We start from the raw sequence: 22,225 nt of genomic DNA, 5'->3' as shown, positions 1-22,225 counted from the left end.
ATGCAGTTCCATATGTTGGGCCAAAGCATGTATTTGTGAGTAAAGTTATAATGTAAAATTGGTTCTAAAAGATGGAATATTGATGTGTAATGATATTTTACATATTGGGCATCTGAACAACTTCAAGTATTTCCGTGGCTGTTCTCATGTCATGGGTGAGGGAATAAACACATGTGGAGTTTTAGGTGAGGAATATGCAAAAATGGCTCTGGAGAGTTGCTTAAAAATAAATGTGCTGTGAATCTATTGCCTGGAAATTGTAAACAGCTCAAGCTCACCCATAATGGAGTAATGCATTTACCAGAAAGTCATTTAATATTTTTGCTGTGAAAATGTCCCCTCATTTCTGCCTAACAGTAAATGAATTTTTCATAAATAATTCATGTTAGACCGTGACCAAGCATGGTAGCAGTCAACTGTTAGGAGGCAGTGGAAAGGATACAATGTTCAGAGTAGGACATTGGTGTCTCTGATTAAGTCTAGCTTTTTGCAGGGCATTTCACCATCAGAATACAACTTTTGCTGCCTCCTGTGTGATGCTGGCAGAGCAACACGAGGCAACCTGTTATATTGCTTTTTATCTGGCTGTTCTCACCCAGACAGTTTTGTCAGGGGTTACCTCTTGTCTCCCTTCCCAGCCCTGCGGTTGACAACAATCAAGTTCTCAAAACACCTTATTTGCCTCTGTTAATAAATTAGGTTTTAACTATGTACTTGCCTCAGGTGCTTAACTGCTGCAAGCTGGATTTCAGAGGCTCAGGCAACAAATTCCTTTGTGCTGCATTCCTGCAGGTGGTGCCCACCTCTGGCTGCTGTCTGCAGGGATTTTGGCACACCCCACCCTGTCCTGCCCCTCCAACCCTTTGAGCCTGTGCTCCTGGGCTGGTCTGGTCTCTGACAAAAGACCAACATCTTTATTTATGCAAGGAAAGGAGTGATAATCCTACTTTCAAACTGAACTGACTCTGGGTTATGGGAGGGGAGGGTTTGTATGAAGGCAGCTTAGTGATGTCACTGCTGAGATGGAGTTGTGTGCGTGCCTTTCAAAACATGAAAGGGGAATAATCTCACTTGTCCAGGGGAAAGTGTGAGTCCGTGGGCATATCTGTATGGACAAGGTGAAGGCAGGGTGCAAAGATTGTCACCTTTAGTTTATCACAGGCTCCGGGTTGTCACTGATCATGGGCTGTGCCACTGCTGTGAATATGGGGCCTTCCTCTGCTGCCGTGTGCTCACGGCTGTAGATTCTGGTTTATTATCATCACTTGAGAATTTCTACTTTGCCTTCCAGGTCTCTCAAAGTTTTCAAACACCATCTCTTTGCAGGACGTGATTGGTGGGGCACTGATTTCGGCCGTGCTGCTCGTGCTCTTGTACCCTGCATGGGACACGATAGATCACTTGCTGTTAACCAGTCCCTTCTGTCCACTGCTGTCCTTAGTTGTGCCTCTTGTCTTATGTTACAACTACCCCAAACTAGACTATTACAGCCCGACCAGGGGAGACACCACTACCATCTTAGGAGCAGGAGCTGGAGCGACTGTGGGATTTTGGTTAAACAACAAGTATGCCAGCCCAGCCTACACCAGCCAAAACTTTCAGCTTGGATTTCCTCTGATTACCAGTAAAATGGTGCTGGTCATGCTAGCCAGGTTCTCCATAGGGATCTTTGTTATTCTACTGACACGCCGGGTGATGAAGGCAGTGGTCCTTGGTGTGCTGGGGTACCGGTACCGGTTCGCCATGGGAGACCTGGAAGCCCGCAGGAGGCTGGAAGTGGAGGTGCCATACAAATTCATCACCTACTCCTCTGTTGGCTTCTGTGCTACCGTGCTTGTGCCATTGCTGCACGAGCTGCTGGGACTGCTGTGAGGGCAGTACCCTCCTCGCAGAGCAGCGTGTGGCCCCACCGTCTCAGAGATGTGGTAAAAGTTGTTCTGGGCTGGTAACTTGACCAAAAAAGTGTTTTGTGCCTTTCTGCACTGGTCTAAATCACCCACTTTGGAAGAGTTGCAGGAATCGCTGTTCACCGATAACTTTGGGTTAGAAATCACTGACCCCACAGGATCCCCTAATTCCAGAGCCTTGGCACAGAGAGCTGAAGATGACAAGCACAGTGTACAAAGCCCAAATCCCTGTCAGAGAGGCAGCAGCTGGTTTGCCAGGAGAAGGAGAAGAAGGGGCCAAGGAAGGGCTCGTCCTTGAGGCACGGGGTAATGAGTGGCTGGTGGAGTGGGGGAAGACACAACCAGCCAAGAGGAAAGCATCTTCCTTCAGCAGCACAGAACTTTGTACCCTGCTGTCCCCCGAGGCCTGGGAGAAAAGGGAGATGGCCTGAGGATGGGAAGATGATGGGCAGGTGGATGGAGGGTGCTGGGGTCTTCACCAGCTGGCACCTTCTTTCTGTGAGGCTTCAGTGAGAGCATCCTGCTGGCTGAGATGGCAGCAACGAACCTCAGTAGGGAACAGATGGCCACACTTGGCTATGGCTGTGTTTCCCTAAAGAAATCTGATGATTATTGTACTTGTTGCTTGTCACTGGGTCTTTTTCTGTGAGTATGGTTTTACCTACTGCAATACCTAAAAAAACCAAAGCAAACCAAACATAACCCCCAAACCAACCAAAGAAGTAAAAGGGAAGAAAGAAGAAGCCCCCACAAAACATTTTAAGTGATTTACAACAAATTCATCTTGAATAGTAATAAAAAAGCCTCCACTAAAAGATCCAGCACCTATGTACAACTGAGCAGAGTTGTTACCACAGTGTTTAGGCTGGTGTTGAACCTGTTCAACTGTGATTTAACTTCCCTGCCTACGAGACGGGACAAAGCCCTTCCTATTGTGCAGGGGCTTGGTGACAAGTAATGTTCTTAAACCACGTTGGAGAAGGAGCTGAGTAGTGACTTGGGTGCCTACAATGCATGGAAACTATCAGACTCCAACGTTTTCTGGTGCTGCAGATGATTGGTCTTCCGTGCAACTTGCAATACTGTGTGTACATTGTAGAATAGCAGTTGAGGAGTGTTCATAGGAGGGTTGTTCTTATAACTCAGGCTGTTTATTAAAAAAATTAATATATATATATATATGTATATCTGCTGCTGGACCAATGAGCTGTTGAGAAATACAGCAGTGAATGTGGTCTGCTTGGCTGGAAAAATGTTATGTGCTATGACTGCAGAGCTTCAAGCATGGCCTCTGTGCCTTTCCTGGCAGAATGTACAACAAAGCACCAGTTTTTTAACCATGTATGCTTGTCTTCCTGGCTGCCAGAAAAGCTGGCTTGAAGAATGTAAGGAGTTGCTTTGCCTTCAGTTTGACTGCTTGGGTAAATATGATGAAGTTCAAAAAAAGGCAGCTGGGAGCCTTGTCTGAGGAGCAGGAGGTGTGTGCTTCAGAGCTGTCTGATTTTAAAACCAGGTTGGTAGTCTCCAAAAGAAATGCTGGCAGAAATGATGATCATTTTTAGGTTTGTTCAGGCTACAGATAAATCAGTGGACACAAGGAACCTGTGGACACAGGCAGGTTCAGTGAGCCCTCCAGCAGGGCACCTGCCTGCTCACTCCTGCCCTTGGGTGAGCACTGGCCTTGGGCCACCAAAGCTACAGGGACCTGACCTTGGTCTCCCTCCCACCCACACCCCACAGAAGTCCTGCCATCAGGCCTTAAAACACCTTTAAACTCCCTTATTTTAAGGGTGCTTTATGACATCCAGCTGCATGGCAGAGCTGAAACCCTGTGGAGGTGCCACATTACATTGGATGGGACTAAAATTGGGTAGAAACTTGGCAGCAAGCTTGAGTGTTTAAGCTGTGGGGTGAACACAGTTTGACAGGGACATTCATGCAGTTTTATGTGGAAAAATTCTGTTCTGAATCACAGCTATTTTATGCTATGAAAATTTTATAAACTATAGATAAATGCTTGGATTTCTAAAGTACATGCACAGGTATTTTTATCTTTTATAGCATTCACCTGCATGTGATTCATGCAATACATGCAAACTGTACTTGGTTCAAATTTTAAAATACACCTATTTTGCAAAATTTGGTGTTTCTCTGTTCATTTAGCATCCTTTATTGCTAACTGTAAATGATTGCTGTAAGGAGAACGAGTCACAGTTCCCAATCCCTGCTCACTGAGGAGGTGTATTTGAAAGCAGGCAGGGTGGTGTCCTCAGCTCAGCATCCTCTCCTGCCTGGAGGTGCTGTGCCCATGGCTCCTGAATGCCCAAAGATGCTTGGGGTGAGACCTGACTGCTGCAGGACCCCCAGGCCACCAGGACCCAGTCCAGCTTTCAGCTGGGCTCCACAATAGGGCTGTGCCATTCCCACAGGGTCAGCTTTGAGGAGAGAAGTCCTCTGACAAGGTAAGCTCTATCACCCTTTCTTCATCAACCTGAAGCACCAGGTCCTGGTTGCAAACCCGTGTGTGTCTTTGCTGTTATCCCCACAGTTTGGGTGCCTCAGCATGGTAGAAAATGAGGTGTGTGGCCTGTTTGCTGGTCATGTTCTGTACTCTGAGACACAAAGGCATCAGCTGGATCCTCTAAAATAGGCACGCTCAGTTTTTAGACTGAAACAGTGCCTCTGGGGGAAAAGGGTAGGAGATAACTTCCAGATATGAACCATCAACAGGGAGCTGTTGACTTCTCAGCACTGTCCTTCCTGTCAGTCCTGGTCCATCCCCATAGCTCTCCATCCTGCACTCTTCAGCTGGAGGGATGGTGCCAAGACAATCTTTCTCTAAATTTCCTTCAGTTTGTGTTCAAGAGGGATGTAACAGGCATCTCACCCTTAGCCCACTCTGTCCTGCCTTAAGGCTGTCTCCTCCGGATGAGCTCTCTCTGCAAACCACTTTCCAGGTATGTGATGCTGATCCAGGCTTCCTCCTCTCCCAGAGCATCTCTGTCTGCTGCTGCCCCAGCAGAGAACCAGCTATTTGAGGCTGCAGCCAAACACTACTGCACCCCTTGGCAGGGATTAAAAACCCAACCAGCAAGCACTGAATTTGCCAGGTTTAAATTTCCAGCAGTAACTTTGTCATGACCCCAGTCTCCTCTTCCTTCTAAGCTCCTGGCTAAAATCCCAAGCAGGCTTGCAGGTTGCTTATCTGGATACAGGTCATTTCATGTAGGGGATGGAAAAAAAAGCAAATAGTTTCAGTTTTAACCTTTCTACTGCCTGCTCCAAGCAGGAATTGGGAAATATTTGTACATCTCTGGCCAGGGTGGAAGTGTAGCTCAGCAGCCAGGGAACCTTTCATACTTGTGACATATTGAAGTGTGAAGCTCACTCATGCTCCTGAGCTCCTGTCAGCTCCTTGTTTTACCTGCTGTCTGCTGGAACCTTTCATATTTGTGACATATTGAGGTGTGAAGCTCATTCATGCCCCTGAGCTCCTGTCAGCTCCTTGTTTTCCCTGCTGTCTGCTGGGACCCCTTTGTCACTCAGCCCATGACCACGGCCACCCCAGTGTCCCTCCCTCACACCCAGCTGTGTCACCAGTGCTCGGAGGTGTCTTGCACTTGAGGCTGAGCCCCCTTCCACTTTGGCTCAGCCCATTCCCTGTTCCTCTGTCCAAGGGAGAATCATTTAAGTCCCAAGCCAGCAGGTCAGAGCCTGGAGACAGCAACAGTGCCAAGCAGCTCCTTCCCAGCACCTGCCAGCACAAAGCCCAACCTGCCCCAGAGGTCCTGCCCTTGGGAACAGCTCCTCTGAGGGATGGAAGCACTGCAAGGACAACCTCAGAGATCAGGTGTCCAGCTGAAATGAACCCAGCCATCATCCAGACAGCATGGGCAAATAGGCTTTTGGTTCTCCAGCCAGTGTTGTGTTCAGGTCCTGAGTGATGCCCCAGTCCCCACTGCCAGCAGGAGCAGGCCAAAAGGAATCCCACTAGAGGCAATGGCCTGAAGCTGCACCAGGGGAGATTTATACAAGGTATTAGGAGGAGGTTCTTTACTGAGAGAGTAGTTAGACTTTGGAACAGGCTGCCCAGGGAGGTGGTGGAGTCACCATTCCTTGAAGTGTTTAAAAATCATGTAGATGAAGCACTTCAGGACGTGCTCTAGTGGGCATGGTGATAGTGATATAGATATTTATTTTTATTGGGGGGGATGTTGATGGTTGGATGTGGTGATCTTAGAGGCCTTTTCCAACCACGACAATTCTGTGATTCGCTGGGGACCAATAGTGAAAAATCCAACTTTCAACTCTGCCCTAAAGAAATATTCAAAAGATGTTAAAATATTGCTTAGAAGTCATCACCATCAGCAGACAATGGTTCCTCTGCCAGAGATCACAGCAACACCAAAGGGCAAAAGCAAAACTGTCAGGCTCATAGTGGCTCTCTCTAGCCCAAAGCTGTGTCAGATACCTTGATTATTGGCTCCAGCTATGAGCAAGCTGTAAATATCAGATAATTGGCTTGGGGCTATGAAAGACAACACCCTGCAATAAATATGCTGGATTTGTGTGAAGTGCCCCACTTGTCAGGATTCACAGCTAATCCTGAGCACAGCACTACAGCAAATCTTGAATTTCAGAGCTCCAGCAGCCTCTGCAAGCTGCTAGCACCCTGTTTTGCAAGAGGGAGGGGTGGTTCTGAGGATTTTTTAACCTTCCTCTGGATTCTCTTCCTCTAGGAAGTAATGCTACTTACCTGGGACAGAGCTAACATCCTGCTTGTGGAGCAACTTGGTTATCACCACACAGAGAAATGGTAGGAAAAAGTGATCCCTAAAAGCCTTGCAAGAGGTACCACTGCAGCTCAGCCCCTTAGTCCCAGCCTCATCTGGCCTTCACACTCAAAAGGACAGAAAATCCATCGAACTGGGACACCAAGAGAGTCAAACAGGCCTGTACTCCGCTGAAATGCAAATCTGCCTGATTGCCATCCTAATCCCCATGCATGACACACTAATAAACAGGGGGGTTTAATACTTACCATCTGTGTTCCAGACTGCTTCCCACACTGTGAGCTTGCTTAGTTACAGTTCTGTAGGCATCACGGAGCGATCTCTCCTGCAAAGGACAAGCTGGCTAATCCCCCGGGAGCCTTGAAAATGGGAGCTGCAGTTTTCTCACTCTCCGTGGGCACTGGAGTCAGTGGTGCAATGTATGGCAATAGCTGTAGTCTCATTTCATGTCTGTCATGCAGAGATAATTAAAATCTACACTTCCATCTATCTGAGAGGAACCATAGGGTTTCCAGATGGGCGACTGTAGCGTATTCTTCATACTGGATTAACACTTGCCCCAAGAAGCCTTGCCTGTTGCCCTCCCACCTGTTAAGATTACTGACAGGGTTACCACTGAAAAGCCACCGTGGGTCCTGAGACAGGGAACTGCATGGACAGGCAGCTCATAAAACTGTGAGCTTCCCCTGCTCTCATCCCTCTCCTTGTTGAGTCAGGAATTGCAATGTCCTTCTCCAGCATCACCCAGGCTTCCACCTTTGGACGGTGCCCTCCTGGCATCAGGGGCTACCTGGCTCACAACAGGAAGAGAAACAAGCCACAGCTTAGTGGCTTAACACAAAATATTCACTGTTGTCAGCCTGCCTCACCAGCAATGCTTACAATATCAGAAATGAGGGCCAGCCACCTTCATTAGCAAGCTGGTAAAGAGCCTGCTCCTGTCTCCTGAGCTGGCCACCCAGTCAGTGATGTTAGAGCAGGAGGGAGGCATGGGGCATGGCTGTGCTTGATGGAGCATCTCAGCTTCCCAGGCAGCAGAGGCACAACTGCTGCCAGAAAGTCACTGAGAGGCCAAGATTGACCCTGGAGAGGTTTCCATGTATTGTCAGGGGCAAAACTGCAGGAGAAGAAAGAGCGTCCCAGAGCCGTGTGGTCCCTGCTGTGCAGCTGGGGTTCAGAAAGCCACTGGTGGGGCCATGTGAGTGCAGCAGGACCCAGCTGACTTCTGCAGACAAATATTCCAGCCTCAGTCAGGCAAAGGCTTTGATACTTTTCAGCTCCTAATGCAAAAGACCACTGGCATGTGCTTTTAAATGCATTTCTCCAATTTGGTTTGGAGCTTCAAAAACCACTAGGCTTACATCAACCATGAAAAAATTTAACTCCATCCCCTCCCCTTTCTGAATTTAGAATGATAAAGGATCAGCAGTTATGTCTGGAGTAGGGAAGCAGATATTACACATATCTTGCTTACAAAATAGCTCTGGTTTTCATGAAACAAGTTTATTTTCCTCCCCCAGCCACTGATGAGCACATGACAACCGTACAGAATAAAAGCTCAACTCCTTAGTTCTGCTCACATTCACTCAACATTTGCTCTAATCAATTATCTTATTTCATGCAATAAGAAAAGAATGAGATTCCTGTTATGCAGCCGTAATCAGTTACAGTATGAAGCTGTGTCTGTGGAACATTTCTGATTTTGAAAACTAATCGTGTGCTCTGCCATTACATTTCTCTTGTTAAACACTGGGCTTTTACCCAACTTCTTTCTTCCCTTTGTCCCTTAAAAATACTGAGGGCACAGTCTAGTCCAAGATGCCACGTTCTTACTCTGCAGAACTTAGCCAAATCACACTGTACAGAATACATTCACCCAGGGAGCCAGGCTGGTTTTCTAGTTTATTAAAATATAAAAGTGTAAGCAGATGTTGCCTGCAGAGAAAGGAAAAAGAGTAGAGGGTGCTGCATGTGACAGTGGATGGTTTAGGAGGAGAAAAGTCCCATCTTCACACAAAGGGCTCAATATTGATCTCCAGGGCAGAGCATGGCATGGTGAGCTCAAACTTGGTGATAACATCGGGGTGTAGGACTCCAAGTTTCCCAATGCTTTGACCTTTGGCAAAGATCTCAGCACAGCGACCAGGAAAGAAAGCAGAGGCTGTAAAGAAAGTGAAAGAAAAATCAATATTTCTCTGGGCTGAAGAAGTCAATAGGCATTTAACAAGGAGAACAAAGCTCTCAGTATTAAACCCTTCTCTGTGCTGAGCTGCTAAGAAGGCGCTCTCAGTTTCTTGCATTAACAATTGTCATGATTGATAGAGCATGAGGAAACACTCTGAGTTAAAAATAAAATCTGAAGCCCAAAGTGTGGGCATTTTTCACACTCCAGTTGTTTTGACAGAATTTTTCCTGCAATAGAAATTAGCACAGATAAGCCAGAGGGACAGCGAAATGAAGAATTTTTCCAGGCTTTAGGCTCCAATTAACACCTGAAGGTTTCCCACCTCACTCTGTTTAAGGAAATAAAGCTTGCTGTCATCTTAAGAGGTAAGTAGGAATGTCATGCTTGATTACATGTCACATAACTAGCAACAACCTACATTCCTCATCAGGAGAAGAGCTTTCAAGCAGTTTCATATATACTGTAAAACACTGGAATAACCAAAGGATTTGGAGATCATCTTCCTCAAATCAAGCCCCAACTTTTAGATGTTACTTGGGATTAAAAAAACACAAAAACCCCCACCCAAAACGCCAGTCAACCAACCAAAAAAAAACCCAAAAAACCAAACAAAAACCAGCACAAAACCCCCCAGAACAGCAGTTGAATTGGCCACAGCCATTGGCTGTTAAAAATGCTATTCAAGCTTCAGGATCATCCCAGGACATTATTTTACTGCTATTTACAAGGAGCTATTTAAAAATGGTACTAAAGGGTCAAATTAACTTTAAACTGCAGGCACATTTTCATGACACTCAGCTCACTAGTGGTCAAGCCCAGAGATACAATCTTTGTTAGCTTCCCACTGGAAATACTTCACTTAGCAATTGTCCCCTGTCAAGTTTGTAGTCATAACTTGCAGCTACAAGAATAAGAAGAGCAATTAGGTCCCTCTGTTGTCCAACATGCTGCAAGGGCAAATTAACTTCAATGTCTATTTCAGTTTTGGCTGCCTTGTGAAATCTTACAGCACTAAGTAAATGATCACAGTAACATCACCTGTTACCAAGAACATTCTCAACCAGTATCTTTTAAATCACTCAGCAGATTTATCTGTGAGCACAGATGGGTACAAAGGATGTACTCAAGTGAGATTCTCTGTCCCTTGGGGCTGGTGCCACACGACTGCAGCCAAAGAGCCCCTGCCCACTGCCAAGCTGCACCATTCACAACAAGTGTTAAAATAAAACTTGACAAAACAAATTTAGGAAAGAAACAAATGCCACACATACAGATCACTCCGCAGATTGTGGGTGAAAGCATAGCCTAAAAATACCCTTGTAGTTAGTGGTAAAGGCTCTCCTATTTGTGAATAAAGCTGGTATTGTACCATGGATCTGAGCAGCACACAGCAATATTCTTTTTAGAAACTTGACTGTGAGCTTAAACTGGCACAAGAGCAAGAACTAAGCATAAATAAATAATGTTGGCATGGTACCCCACTATAAAATCAGAGGAGAAAAGGAGCTTTGACAACATGGTTAGTGAAAAAACTGTGAGTCTGACTTGTCTGTTCTTCTGAGCTGCCTTGTATGTAGCCTTGGGAAAGTTCCTTTATCTCCTTGCCCATCTAGTCCCAGTTATATCATGAGGCTTGACTGTTTCAAGACCTGGTTTAGGCATCTGGATGGGGTCTAAAATAAAACTGCACTGAGCTGATCTATTGCAAAATTAGTGTCATTTCATCCTTCTAACAGCTATGCATGTTTTTCCTGGTTCATGCCTCACTTACTGACACTCAGTGAGCTAGCATCAAACGAGAGGTTTCTCAGGGAGGCCACTTCTGGTGCTGGATATAACAAGAGCCTGACTTTGGGAGCTCTGGCTGCTCACCCTGAGATCAAGGAGCAGTCCTGGCCAGCCACAACTATTAAAGACTTTGTGTACACCACATATTGCTCAGTTGGACTTTATCAGCAGCAGCTGCTTTGCTGGAAGAGGAGTACTACAGGGCCCAAAGTCAAACCACTCTTTAGCCAAACCTTTGTGTAAGTTCCCCCACATTTAACTACAAAATACGCATTTGCAATTAAAAAGTTTTGAAAACTGTTGGCAATTCCTGACATCCTCTTGAAAACTATGAAATGACTTAATGGTTCTGCCATAAACTGATGTGTTACACTATCTAGAACCTGCACACCAATGAAATCACAGCACAGCTTCACAGCACAAGTGAAGTGAATCAGTCAATCACCAGAGGGCCAAGGGAGATGATGGATTTCCACCTGGAGAGAGGAGGAGTGTGGGGCAAGCTGTTGGCTTGGCTTTACCATGCAACCATACATTGAGACATTTTCCATCTCATATCCAGCAACTGATCCAGGACCTTGATGGTTTTTAGTTTGCTTTGTGTTTCCTTGCAGCAAAGAGGTAAATATATCATTGGTATCAAGGGAGAATAAATATTTAGCTCCCCTATGTGCAGAAAGCAGGACCTTCAGACCACCTCTCCACTGCTGGTTAAGCCAGCCCTGAAATGCTGGTGGCTTTAGTGTCACAGTGCTCTGCGGGCATGGCCCAGGGGGCACTGCTCTGAGATGGGAAAAGACTAAATAAACAAGCAAATAAAACCCAGAGAACCTCTTTAAAGCTTTAAGGTTCCCATCTGTCCAGCTAACACTTGGCTCTTGCACCAAAGAAACATGAGCTGAGGAACAGGTTTGCAAAGAGTTTATGAACTCTGGTTAATAATGAAACTATTCTTATGATAATTGGCTGCACTACAGAATGGTTTAAAACATACTCCTGCCTGCCAAAAAGGCCTCCAGACTGCATCCCCCAGATGGGGGATCTGAGGTCTTCCTCGTTTTAGTGAATTTGACCACACATGTGGTAGGGGAAGGATGGTGGCTTAGGTCTCAGGCTGATTTTTGTTGGTCCATGAATTTCCAGCAAGGGCAGCAGCATCTGGAGAAAATGCCATTTTCAGATTTAAAAATTCAGACATTGAAAGGGAAGCATATAAATAAAGACAAAACTTAGATGAAAAATCAGAAAGGGGTGGTAAGAGAGAAGAGCATTTTGCAGCTGGGGGGAGTACTTTAACTGAAGGACCAACCATGACTAGAAAAGGAGACCTGAGCTGGAGGAACCTCAGTGTTTTGAGGACAAGCCCTGGGCTGCAGGAGGACATAAGCAACCCCTGGAGCAGAACAGAAAACCAGAGAACTTGTCAAAATAACCAAGAAACAAAGGTAAGGATTTTTTTTTTTCCCTACTCTGCATGTTTATTGTCTTACAAAGTAAATAGCAGTGGTGTTTTGGATTCCTAGCAAAGCTTGTGTTGTAGTGTGGTCTGTCACATCATCTCTCAAAGTAAATTATAAAACTTCAGTGTGAGAGTTAAGGCTGTGTGAACACAAATTTATGTTACTTGGACCTATGGGGAATCAGCAGAAAATGCACACACTCTTCTCTCATTTTAATAAATCACACCATAAGCTGAACCCCCATGCTCTTCAACTTCAGTGCAGTTGATGCCAAAAGGAGTCCAAAGGGCTTCTTCTTAGAAAAGCAGGCAGCTGTTTCCTGCAGTTTTTGGGCAGGACAGGTGGCACTTGAGGTTGTTCTATTTGTGTATATAATATCCTCAAGAATGGTATGGTTGTGAAGAGCACAGTCTGCCTGAAGAAAGCTTTTCTTGGTTAGGCAGTCACTGAAACACACCTGGAGGCACCATTACCAGCAGGTGTGCCAGGAAGGGACTGAGTGTGCTGCTGCTGCTATGGGACTGGAAGGCTGTTCTTGTAGGTCTGCTGGGTTGTACCATCAAGAGCCAAAATTAACTGAAAAATTGCAACTTGCTCTACCACCCATTTTGCAGGCAACAGATTTATCACTCTTGATCCAGCTAATGCTTTTTGCTCTGCACACAAATAGTAATAAACTTCATCTTGAAATCGAGGTAGAGGTCATATTGTCCTTGCTGGGAGAGACCTATACAATGCCAGAGGAAGCCATAAGGTCTAGCACTGGAAAGCCACCTCTTACTATGACAATGTTATAATTGGTAGTTAAGAGAAGGGGTGGGGTGAAATACAATAGAAGAAGAGATGCCAAAGCCAGCCATGCCTTATGCTGACATACTACACACAAGGGAAAGACAAAAGCTACTTCTCATGACTGCAAGTAAGAATTTCATTTTCAGTGTTCAGTGATGTAGAAATAACACCTTTAATTAAAGCTTCCGTAGCACATCCTCAAAAATCTGTAATTGCCTCTCTGTAGTCAGGCAACAAGGCCACTTGGAGTGCTTTGGGGTAATTCTTTGGCCAATAATCCAGTAGAGCATGTAGTCTTTAGCACATTTTCTGGCTAATTGACCCTCAAAGAGCTCAGAGGTCCCTGCACTCTTTGTTGTCAAACACCTTGCACAGTTTCTTTTCTCTGCCTTACTCTCCCTCCCTTTCAAACAGAAATAGATTAAAGTATTATGGGCCTACAGTTGCTCTAAGCCTTCAAACCCTCTCGTTTGTTCCTGTAACTTTGAAGGAACATCGGAAGCTGAAGCTTAAGAAGGTAATAGAGCAGAGCTCATCTGCTCTCCAAATTCTTTCATCTTAATTCTCCATCCCCTGAGTCTCTCCAGCTGCCCTTTCACTACTGGGTCCTGGCTCACCTGGTGAAGTCTTTTACTTGTGCTACCTTAGATGGAATTCAGATTTTTCTGAGGCTAGAGGTTTGTTTTTTTTAAGTTTTGGGTTCTTGCCCTTTTCAACTAATTCCTTCTTTTGGTAGATAGGCTCAAATGCAAAGTTTCAGGACATTATCAGACCAGTCAGCATTTGAAAAGGCAACAACCTTGGCTGTGTGTGCCATGCAGGCAGGCTGACACAACCTTGTGTAGGGCCCCAGCAACCTCAGAATTCCATATTGCTGTGAGATGATTTACCTTCAGCTGGTTTTTAAAATCAGATGTCTTGGATCCTGCATGATTTTTGGAGTACACTGAGAGACAAACTGTTTGTTGCACATTATTAGCAGTTCTTCCCTCATATGCTCTGATGTCCAGAAAAACATATTTTGGGATCACTGGGCTATTGATCAGCTTTAATTTCCTCATTTGTAACACCTGGCTAAATTGGTGCCAGAACAACCTCCCCTCCCCAGATCATGCCTAAATAAAGATGTCAGGAAACTGAAATGAGTATAACCAAGCTGAAATTGAGTGCCTTGGATTTATCCCCCACCCACCTCATCACTTGAGTAGATGACATAGGAAATGTTTGTACAACATGAATCAATGTCTTCTGTCTAAAGGACATATTTCCCTGGGATTTCTTCCCTTTTTTTTCCTCAAAAGTCTTCACATATGGGGCATAGCAGAGGAGGACAAAGGGATATTCAATTATTTACCTGGCCTGGCACACTGGATACCCAAAACCAGAGCAGAATATAAGACAGACCTTGTGCAGACCATGAGGCTAAGGAATATGGCCAGTCCATTAATTATATTCTTCTGTTACAATCAAGTCAATAGCTGCTTTTTTTATTAAGTCCCATCTCTAGGAGGGGTGTGACAAAAACTAACTCTTCTCTTACAAGAACCCTTTATATATACTCATTTACAACTGAATAGGTGCTGTTTGATATTTGACTGTATTTAAGACTATTTAGGGATCAATTATCCTGTGTGCAAACACCAAGTTACTACAAGCAGTGTGGAAATAATCATAATCCTGCTTGGATCCATTGTTAGTCATGTCAAAAGTGTGTTGCAGTGATGGACTGGGGACCAGTGTAGCTCCCCACCTCATTTGCCTTGAGAACAGAGACCAACACAGACTTTTAGGTTAGATTTATTTTTCACTCTTGCCCTAGGAGCTTTAACTGAGGATGTTTCGTGTTGCTGGATGTCAGGAAGTGGTTCAAGAATGTATCGGGTTTGGAGCTTGTCTTTAGTCACCACTTGGATTATTCCCAGGGTGACAGCAGTGTCAGATACCTAAGATTATTTGGGGGAAGTCAGAGTGATCCTACCATTCCTGGAGGTAATGTTTGGGTGGATGCTGAGGCTAAGGAAAGCAGACATTTTGGGTCACTGATCTAGGTAACAGGATTTCAAGTATTCAGTGCTGGAGTGCAAAGGTGGCTGCTTAAGCAATGTCTACAGGCAAAGTGGTTTTGAGTGGGAAACCTAGAAATCTATCAAATTCCATGTATTTTTCTAGAAATCATTATTTGTGTATAAACCCCACTAAACCTGCACTTGTGTGCCAGCTGTGAGAAATGGCAGCTACATGTCTATTTTTTTTAAGGCCAGTTTTATCTAATTTATGCAGATTTGTACGAAATATTTTATTTGGTTCTGTCTAAAAGTCACAAGCCTAAGCTCATGACTTACAAATGTCACAGCTATTTATAAAAATCAAGAATTCCCAAACACAGCTGCTGCTTTTGTTTGTTGGTTTGTTTTTTTTTTTTTTTTGAGGTGTCTCACTAGCTGACTTGAGTTAGAGAACACAGCTTTGATTATTGAAACACTTAATATCTTCATGTCCCATGACTTTTTGTTCTCTCTGTTAAAATAACTAAAGTAATAATTCATCTTTGCAGACACCTGCATTTTTAAGAAACTAGGGAAATAACAAACAGACTTCTGCTTTTAGGTTTTGCTCTCATAGCTGTATTTAAGAAAAGCAAGAACCAGCACTAAGTCATTCCCCGAGTCTTGTCTACTGTGTCACACTTAGTTTGCATCTTGTCTGGTCACTTCATGTCCCAGTGACATTACTTGCTGAGGCAGAGAACAGCCACTTGACCTCGTGCTTTTATGGCCACCACATTTCATCCCTTTTAGAAAATGACTTGACAAACCAGCACGGAATAATACATCATTAAACAATCTCAGCAGTGCCTCTTAATCATTTAGTTTTAGCAGCTAAGGTTCCTGTTGCAAACCAGTGCCCTGTGGCTGCACCACTAGGAATGGAGCTGCTGGAAATGGCCAAGAGTGAGCCAGCCCAGGACCAGAAGCAGTGCTGGGTCTACAGCTATTCTGGTTCTGGACCCAAACAGAGAAGCTGTATGCCCAGCACAGGTATTAGGTTGAGCCTGCACTAGCTCAGCACTTCTTTGCTCTCTCCTGCTTCCTAATACATAGACCAGAAGCAGCAGTACAAGGTGAAGTCAATTCCTCCCCCATGGGAACAGAAATGCCAATCTCAGGGCCCTGCATTCACCTTGATCAAAAGTTTTAGTCAAAACCTTGCATATGGCTGTTTAAAGCTTCACTGCACGCACGCCAGGAACTTGATGTGAGATGAAATTTGAAGCAATGATCCTCTGCATCCTTACTGCAGTTCACAAACATCAGACCAGATCAGACCTAAGTTCAACATGATCACAACTGCTAGCATTAGTGTAAATATTGTAGTGAAAATGAAAGCCTAAACAGACACTTGGTTGGCCTCCAGCCACAGCAGGCTGTGCAGAAGGTGACAGCAGAATCAGATGCTCAAACTGTGGCATCAGGCAAATGTAGCACTCAGCCAGTCCTGCACCCTGACCTCACTGTTCAGACCCCTGACCTTCTCTCTGAGAAAGGAGATGCTGCATTTGATTCTGGTTTTTGCTGCTAGCTTGGATGAATCTCCTCTCTCCTTGAAACAGAAATTTATTTTTCAGTCATAAACTATATTTTCAAAGCCATTTCAAAACAGGAGACAGAGAAACTGGAAGTGACCTAGTGCTCTATTATGTAATGCAAGATGTGCCAGATGCTTTAAGCCCTTGCTGCATGGAAGACTTTCATGTTAGACTTGTTACGATGTAAAACTGAACAAGATAGTTGCCCTGGGGTGGAGCAGGAGGAGAAATAAAGTCTGAAGGGTCCTCTCCAGTAATGAAATAGCAGTAGTGCAAAGAATTAATGTCAGGGAGAATAAATTACCACCTTGAGCTCAGGGACAGAAGTGCCAATCATTTACATGTTTCTGGTAGAAAATGAGAAGTCTAACTGGCAGGAGAAATGGAATGCTTCAAGAAGTAGTAGTCAGAATAAAATATAAGAGGAAGAACAACACTGTAATCTTTATTAGTTACTACTTGGGAAAAAAAGCAGCAGAAAAGATAGGTTGTGTGTCTTTACAAACTGACTTTATAACCCTTCCTCCTCAGAATGTTTTTGCAGTTATCATAGATTTTTCCACCCACTGTTGTACTGCAGGAAACATACTTCCAAACGCCTCAGTTCAAAGGGGATTCTCTTCTGAAATCTTCTGTGTTTGAGAAGCAAATATATTCTTTGTTTTCAATGAATTTTTTCATTTCATATAGAGGTGGAAAGAGTGTGTCAAATGTGATAATGATACTCGAAGGGTATTGGGAAGGAACATGCAGAAACTATCAGAAGGGGAGAAGAATTTAGTTCCTATGAAATGGAAGTCCTGTATTTATGGGAAGGAAATAAAGGAATTTATGGGAAGGAAATAATACACATTTAAAGAGAAATGAAGTGAGCAGCCACACCTACTTCCTGAGATAATTTAATTCTGAGTTGTTAAACTGTACTTCTACACATAACTAAGCTCCCTTGATGCTGCAGGATAAATTGCTCAGGAGAAAAGGCTGGAAAAGTAATTAGAAACTAATTAGATCCCAAAGTAGTCCCCAACACTGGAAAATCTTCAAGTGATAAAACATCTTACAAAAGTGGCTGTTTATAATTAAGCCATTGTAATGATCAGTGCTGGATCTCCTGGAACCCCTTGCAAGAAGTAGGGTCATGCATTCGAAAGGACTCAAATCAGTCAAATTTAAAACCAAATGCCTTGTCTGTTTAGTGTTGATTTGTAAAGCTGACTATGAGAGTGAGAGGGGAAAAAAGAAAAGGAAAAATGGGAGTGGAAGATGGGGAGAAGAATTTATTTGGTAAACAAGTAGTCCCAGTTTTGCAAGAACTGGAAACTTTTTTCATAGAATCATAGAATCATAGAATTAGCCAGGTTGGAAGGGACCTCAGAGATCATCTAGTCCAACCCTTGACCCACCGGAGCAGTTGCTAGACCATGGCACTGAGTGCCACATCCAGTCTTTTTTTAAATGTCTCCAGGGACGGAGAATCTACCACCTCACCGGGCAGTCCATTCCATAGCCTGATCACCCTCTCCGTGAAGAAATTCTTTCTAATATCTAACCTAAACCTCCCCTGGCACAACTTAAGACTGTGTCCTCTTGTCTTGGTGAAGGTCATCTGTGAAAAGAGTCCAGTTCCCACCTCGCTACAGCCTCCTTTCAGGGAGTTGTAGACAGCAATGAGGTCTCCCCTGAGCCTTCTCTTCTTCAGGCTGAACAGCCCCAGCTCCCTCAGCCTCTCCTCATAGGATCTGTGCTTAAGTCCCTTCACCAGCCTGGTTGCCCTCCTTTGGACCTGCTCCAGGACCTCTACATCCTTCTTAAACTGAGGGGCCCAGAACTGGACACAGTACTCGAGGTGTGGCCTAACCAGTGCTGAGTACAGGGGAAGAATCACCTCCCTGGACCTGCTGGCCACGCTGTTCCTGAGCCAGCCCAGGATGCCATTGGCCTTCTTGGCCACCTGGGCACACTGCTGGCTCATGTTCAGTTTCTTGTCGATGCAGACTCCCAGGTCCCTTTCTGCCTGGCTGCTCTCCAGCCACTCTGTCCCCAGCCTGTAGCGCTGCATGGGGTACATGGTTTTCACTAAAACCCAACCCATGTTTAGTGCTGGACTGAAAGTGATGAAAAATCAGATGAGCTCCTAACAGACAAAAATGAGAAATAAATGACACTTAGTAAAATGTGATTAGTAACCATGACTGAAAATTCATCAGGAATCTGAATAAACTGGGAAGATTAGTGACTGGCAGCACTCAAGACAAGATTAGAATTGTAGGTAGTGTACTTTTATCTGCTAACAAGATGGAAGTTTTTATGTGAGACAAATATCTCAGTTTAGGAATTATAATCTGGGGGGAAAAAAAGGTCTTCTTGAAGATAGTAAAGTGTCTTCCAGTCCACTGAAAAAATGAAGGACATCTTTGATTAATCTACCAGGACCAGGATGTTTCTGAGACGTTGGAAGTCTTAGACACAAGAATTAGAGTGCAGGTCTCAAAACAACTGTTTTTTCTCTAATGCTGGTAATTTTCTGCAAAAATAATGTAGTAGAATTTTGCAGTACTATAGAAGTATTTCCAAGGAGGATGACCTAGGTTGATGCTAGGTGAGAAAAGATTTTGGAGCTGGGAAATGTGAAATTCAGAGGATCCAAATACAGTCATTTCCCAGCTGATCTGATTTCCTTGCAAACAAATCTGATTACCTACAAAACTTGTAATTTGCAAGGCTGTAAAGAAAACTGAAAGGCTGCAGTAGCACCTGGAAAGTGTCTGTTTTTGGATGCCAATTAAATGGATTCAGAATTGATTGATTTCTAACATGACACAAATGATATTTGGAGGCTTCATAGTAAAACTGGCACATTTCCTTTAGTTATCTGTGAGTAAATAACAATTATTGACATTCAGGGACAATTAAATGGCTGCCAAGAGAGGCAACTGGCAGTTCTGGATTGTCATTAATAGCAATCAAGCCACAGTTCCTTAAAATAGGAATCATTAGTGCCAAGTTCAACATGGGTACTAAACATCTGTGCACATTACAGTCCCCCAGTATAAACTGATCACCAGAGACAGATGCCAGGGTTCAATTCTATACATGCAACTCAGCATTAGTCCCAGACCATCCTCCTCCTCTCTTGTGCATTGAGGATTCACAGTCTAAATCTTCTTTTAAAGTTGTTTTTTTTTTTTTTGTATAATTGTTGTTTATACAAGCAAATGTTTCTTGCTGTTCTTAGTTATGGAGATAACTCACACCTCCAATTTCCCATCTAAACCTTACCAAATGAGGAACTATTACTTTGATTTACTGTGGAATTAAAATTTTCTACACTTGACCATACCTTTCATTTAATTAAATAAGGGCAGTTAAAAGAGGGGAGTGTGATGTCTGTTCAAGATAACTGTCAATAACTGAAGGAAGCAAGATTTAGGATGCCTTTATTAAGCTCACATTTATGTTGAGCACAAGTGGGCTGACTTCCCAGCCCTTGATGGGTAAAGGGCATGAATATTTACTTATAAATCAAAAAACACCCAAGAGTCAGCCGAAACTCACAAGAATCAATAATGTATAGAAAAGTAATTAATTTCCCAAGCTCATGTGATCGAGGGATGGTTTGTTTTCAGGTGAATGAATGCTGTTTCATCAAACATGAGCATTGTCATGGGAAGTCGTGGGGCAATGAAGCAGAATCAGTGCACAGATTTACCATTAACATTTTCTGAGAATCTGTCAAGCTTTTTTCATTTTCATATGGATGCTATTTTCAAACAGTCTGTGCACAATTATCTTCCATTTGTGAAGTACAGAGACTCTCAAAGGTGCTGCCAAACTAGGGTTTCTTCCCTTAAATAAGGGACAGTCATTCTAAACGTTACAACAGGAGTGAGGATAATTATACCTGACACTTCACACCACTCCTTTGAAGGCTGCCATGTGGAATCCACTATCAGTATTTACTAAGCCCTTTTATTCCTTTTAGCCTCAGTGAGACTTTGTTCTGGATCCACATCCCACGATTACTATCACCTCCTCTTATCATGATCCTCATTGCTAGAAGAAAACAGTGATCTCAGATGGTCATCCACATGCAGAAGATGACCACAATGTGGCAGAAAACATACCCATTCCTGCAGAGATTAATAGTTGAAATTCAGAATGGTTTCCAAAATAATTATCAGAATGCTTTTAGTGTCCAGTCCAAGGGAACCAAAACCAGTGAAAATCGACTAAAAAATAGATTTTATTGTTACCTGGAAACATGTGATTAAATTCGTTGTCTCTTTCTACCTGCATTTTTATTGTTTAAAAAGCTTGATTTTATTTTGTTTACCCCCTAGTCACACACATCCATACTGATTTTTACATTTTATTAGTTGTATGTAACTGGTTAAAATTTCAAGAGTTTTACACAATTTTTTTAAAATTATGTAACACATAGAAATGTAATGATTGATACACTAATCATACTCTTCCAATCTATGTTAGATTATGGATGCCTGTGCTATAAAACAAAAAACCCAGCATGCTTATCTAGGCCAGAAATTGTAGGATTCACTGATGTACCAGAAGGCCATCACATGCATTTTAGAAAAATGTTTAGTATTTTAAAGACAGACTCTTTTTAAAACTTTATAAATCTGTATATTAGTGGTAATGAGAAAAAAAAAATAAATCCATTCATAATTTTAAGAAGCTGAAAAGCACTGAGGGCCAAATGTATGTTGAAATCCTTGGATTCTGTCACTCAAACCCCTCTCTTCCTTAAGGCTGCTCCAAACAGCTCTTCTCCATTTATTACCTAGCTCAGATTACACCACAGCACAGTGCAAAGGCCAGGGGAACATCACAATTTCACCCATATTTTCTAGCATCTGTACTTTTTTTCCCAGGTGTTGCTACAGAGGCAAGAAGACTCTGACCTTAAGGTCAAGTCACAGGACACTTAGGTGTTGGTAGAACAGAAGGAGCCTAAATAACCATGATTTGCACATATGGACCAAACAGAACTCTGATTAAGGCATCTTTTTTCAAAAGGAATTTGGAAGAGGCAAATATATGCCCAACAGACTTCTGTCTATTCTTTGCTGCTCATTTAAAGCAGTATTTTTCCTTGTATTTTTTTCCAATAATCCGAATTATTTTTATCAGTTACACCAGAAATGAGGACACTGGGATTAAAACCTTACTTTTGCACCGTGCTGCTTACTCATCTAAAGCTTTGCTCAAGATCACAGGCAGAAATAAGTGTCTAGGAATTTCCTAAACCAGTCATAGGATAAACCCATTGCTCACTGTACAAATTTTAATTTGGCACAGGCAATAAAAAAGCACGCTCCATAAAGATGCATCTAAAATTCCATGCTGTGTGGAATGTCCTGATTTAAAACCTCTGAAGTAACTTCCACTGTTCTTCTGAACGTTTTCAGTATCCTGCAGTCTCTTAAGATGCTACAGGGTACTTGACCTAACCCCATCATCTCCTGACACTTTCTCTCTGACATGCTTAACTGACAGACTTGAAGCAAGTTTAGGAAGAAACAAAACAAACAAAGCCCAAAACAACTAAAAATCTCAAACTAGGTAAAATTCCCCAAATTACTTTGTCTTCCAACCACCTCTGCAGTGATGGTCTTTTAAGTCAGTTGGTGCAGTGATACTGCACCTACTGTGGCAGCAGAGTATCAGCCATCTGTATTGTAGCCAAGGTTAAA

At 43.4% G+C, this 22,225-nt stretch overlaps 2 protein-coding genes across 3 annotated transcripts in view; one reads left to right on the top strand and one right to left on the bottom strand.

Annotated features, from left to right (window-relative positions):
• The window catches only part of SGPP2 (sphingosine-1-phosphate phosphatase 2), a 33,358-nt gene extending 30,436 nt beyond the window's left edge, over window positions 1-2,922 (top strand). For both annotated transcript variants that reach the window (XM_030456231.1, XM_030456232.1), the window contains one exon: window positions 1,327-2,922. In XM_030456231.1, the coding sequence (XP_030312091.1) occupies window positions 1,327-1,872 (546 nt within the window). In that variant the 3' untranslated portion in view covers window positions 1,873-2,922. The remainder of the gene's footprint in view (window positions 1-1,326) is intronic.
• A 5,260-nt stretch (window positions 2,923-8,182) lies between these two features.
• The window catches only part of FARSB (phenylalanyl-tRNA synthetase subunit beta), a 38,176-nt gene continuing 24,133 nt past the window's right edge, over window positions 8,183-22,225 (bottom strand). Inside the window, exon 17 of the mRNA XM_030456549.1 lies at window positions 8,183-8,861. Coding sequence (XP_030312409.1) covers window positions 8,710-8,861 — 152 coding nt within the window. The 3' untranslated portion in view covers window positions 8,183-8,709. The remainder of the gene's footprint in view (window positions 8,862-22,225) is intronic.

This window comes from Calypte anna, chromosome 9, assembly GCF_003957555.1.
Source record: "Calypte anna isolate BGI_N300 chromosome 9, bCalAnn1_v1.p, whole genome shotgun sequence".
Taxonomy (NCBI): domain Eukaryota; kingdom Metazoa; phylum Chordata; class Aves; order Apodiformes; family Trochilidae; genus Calypte; species Calypte anna.
This window is presented reverse-complemented; position numbering and strand designations above follow the sequence as displayed.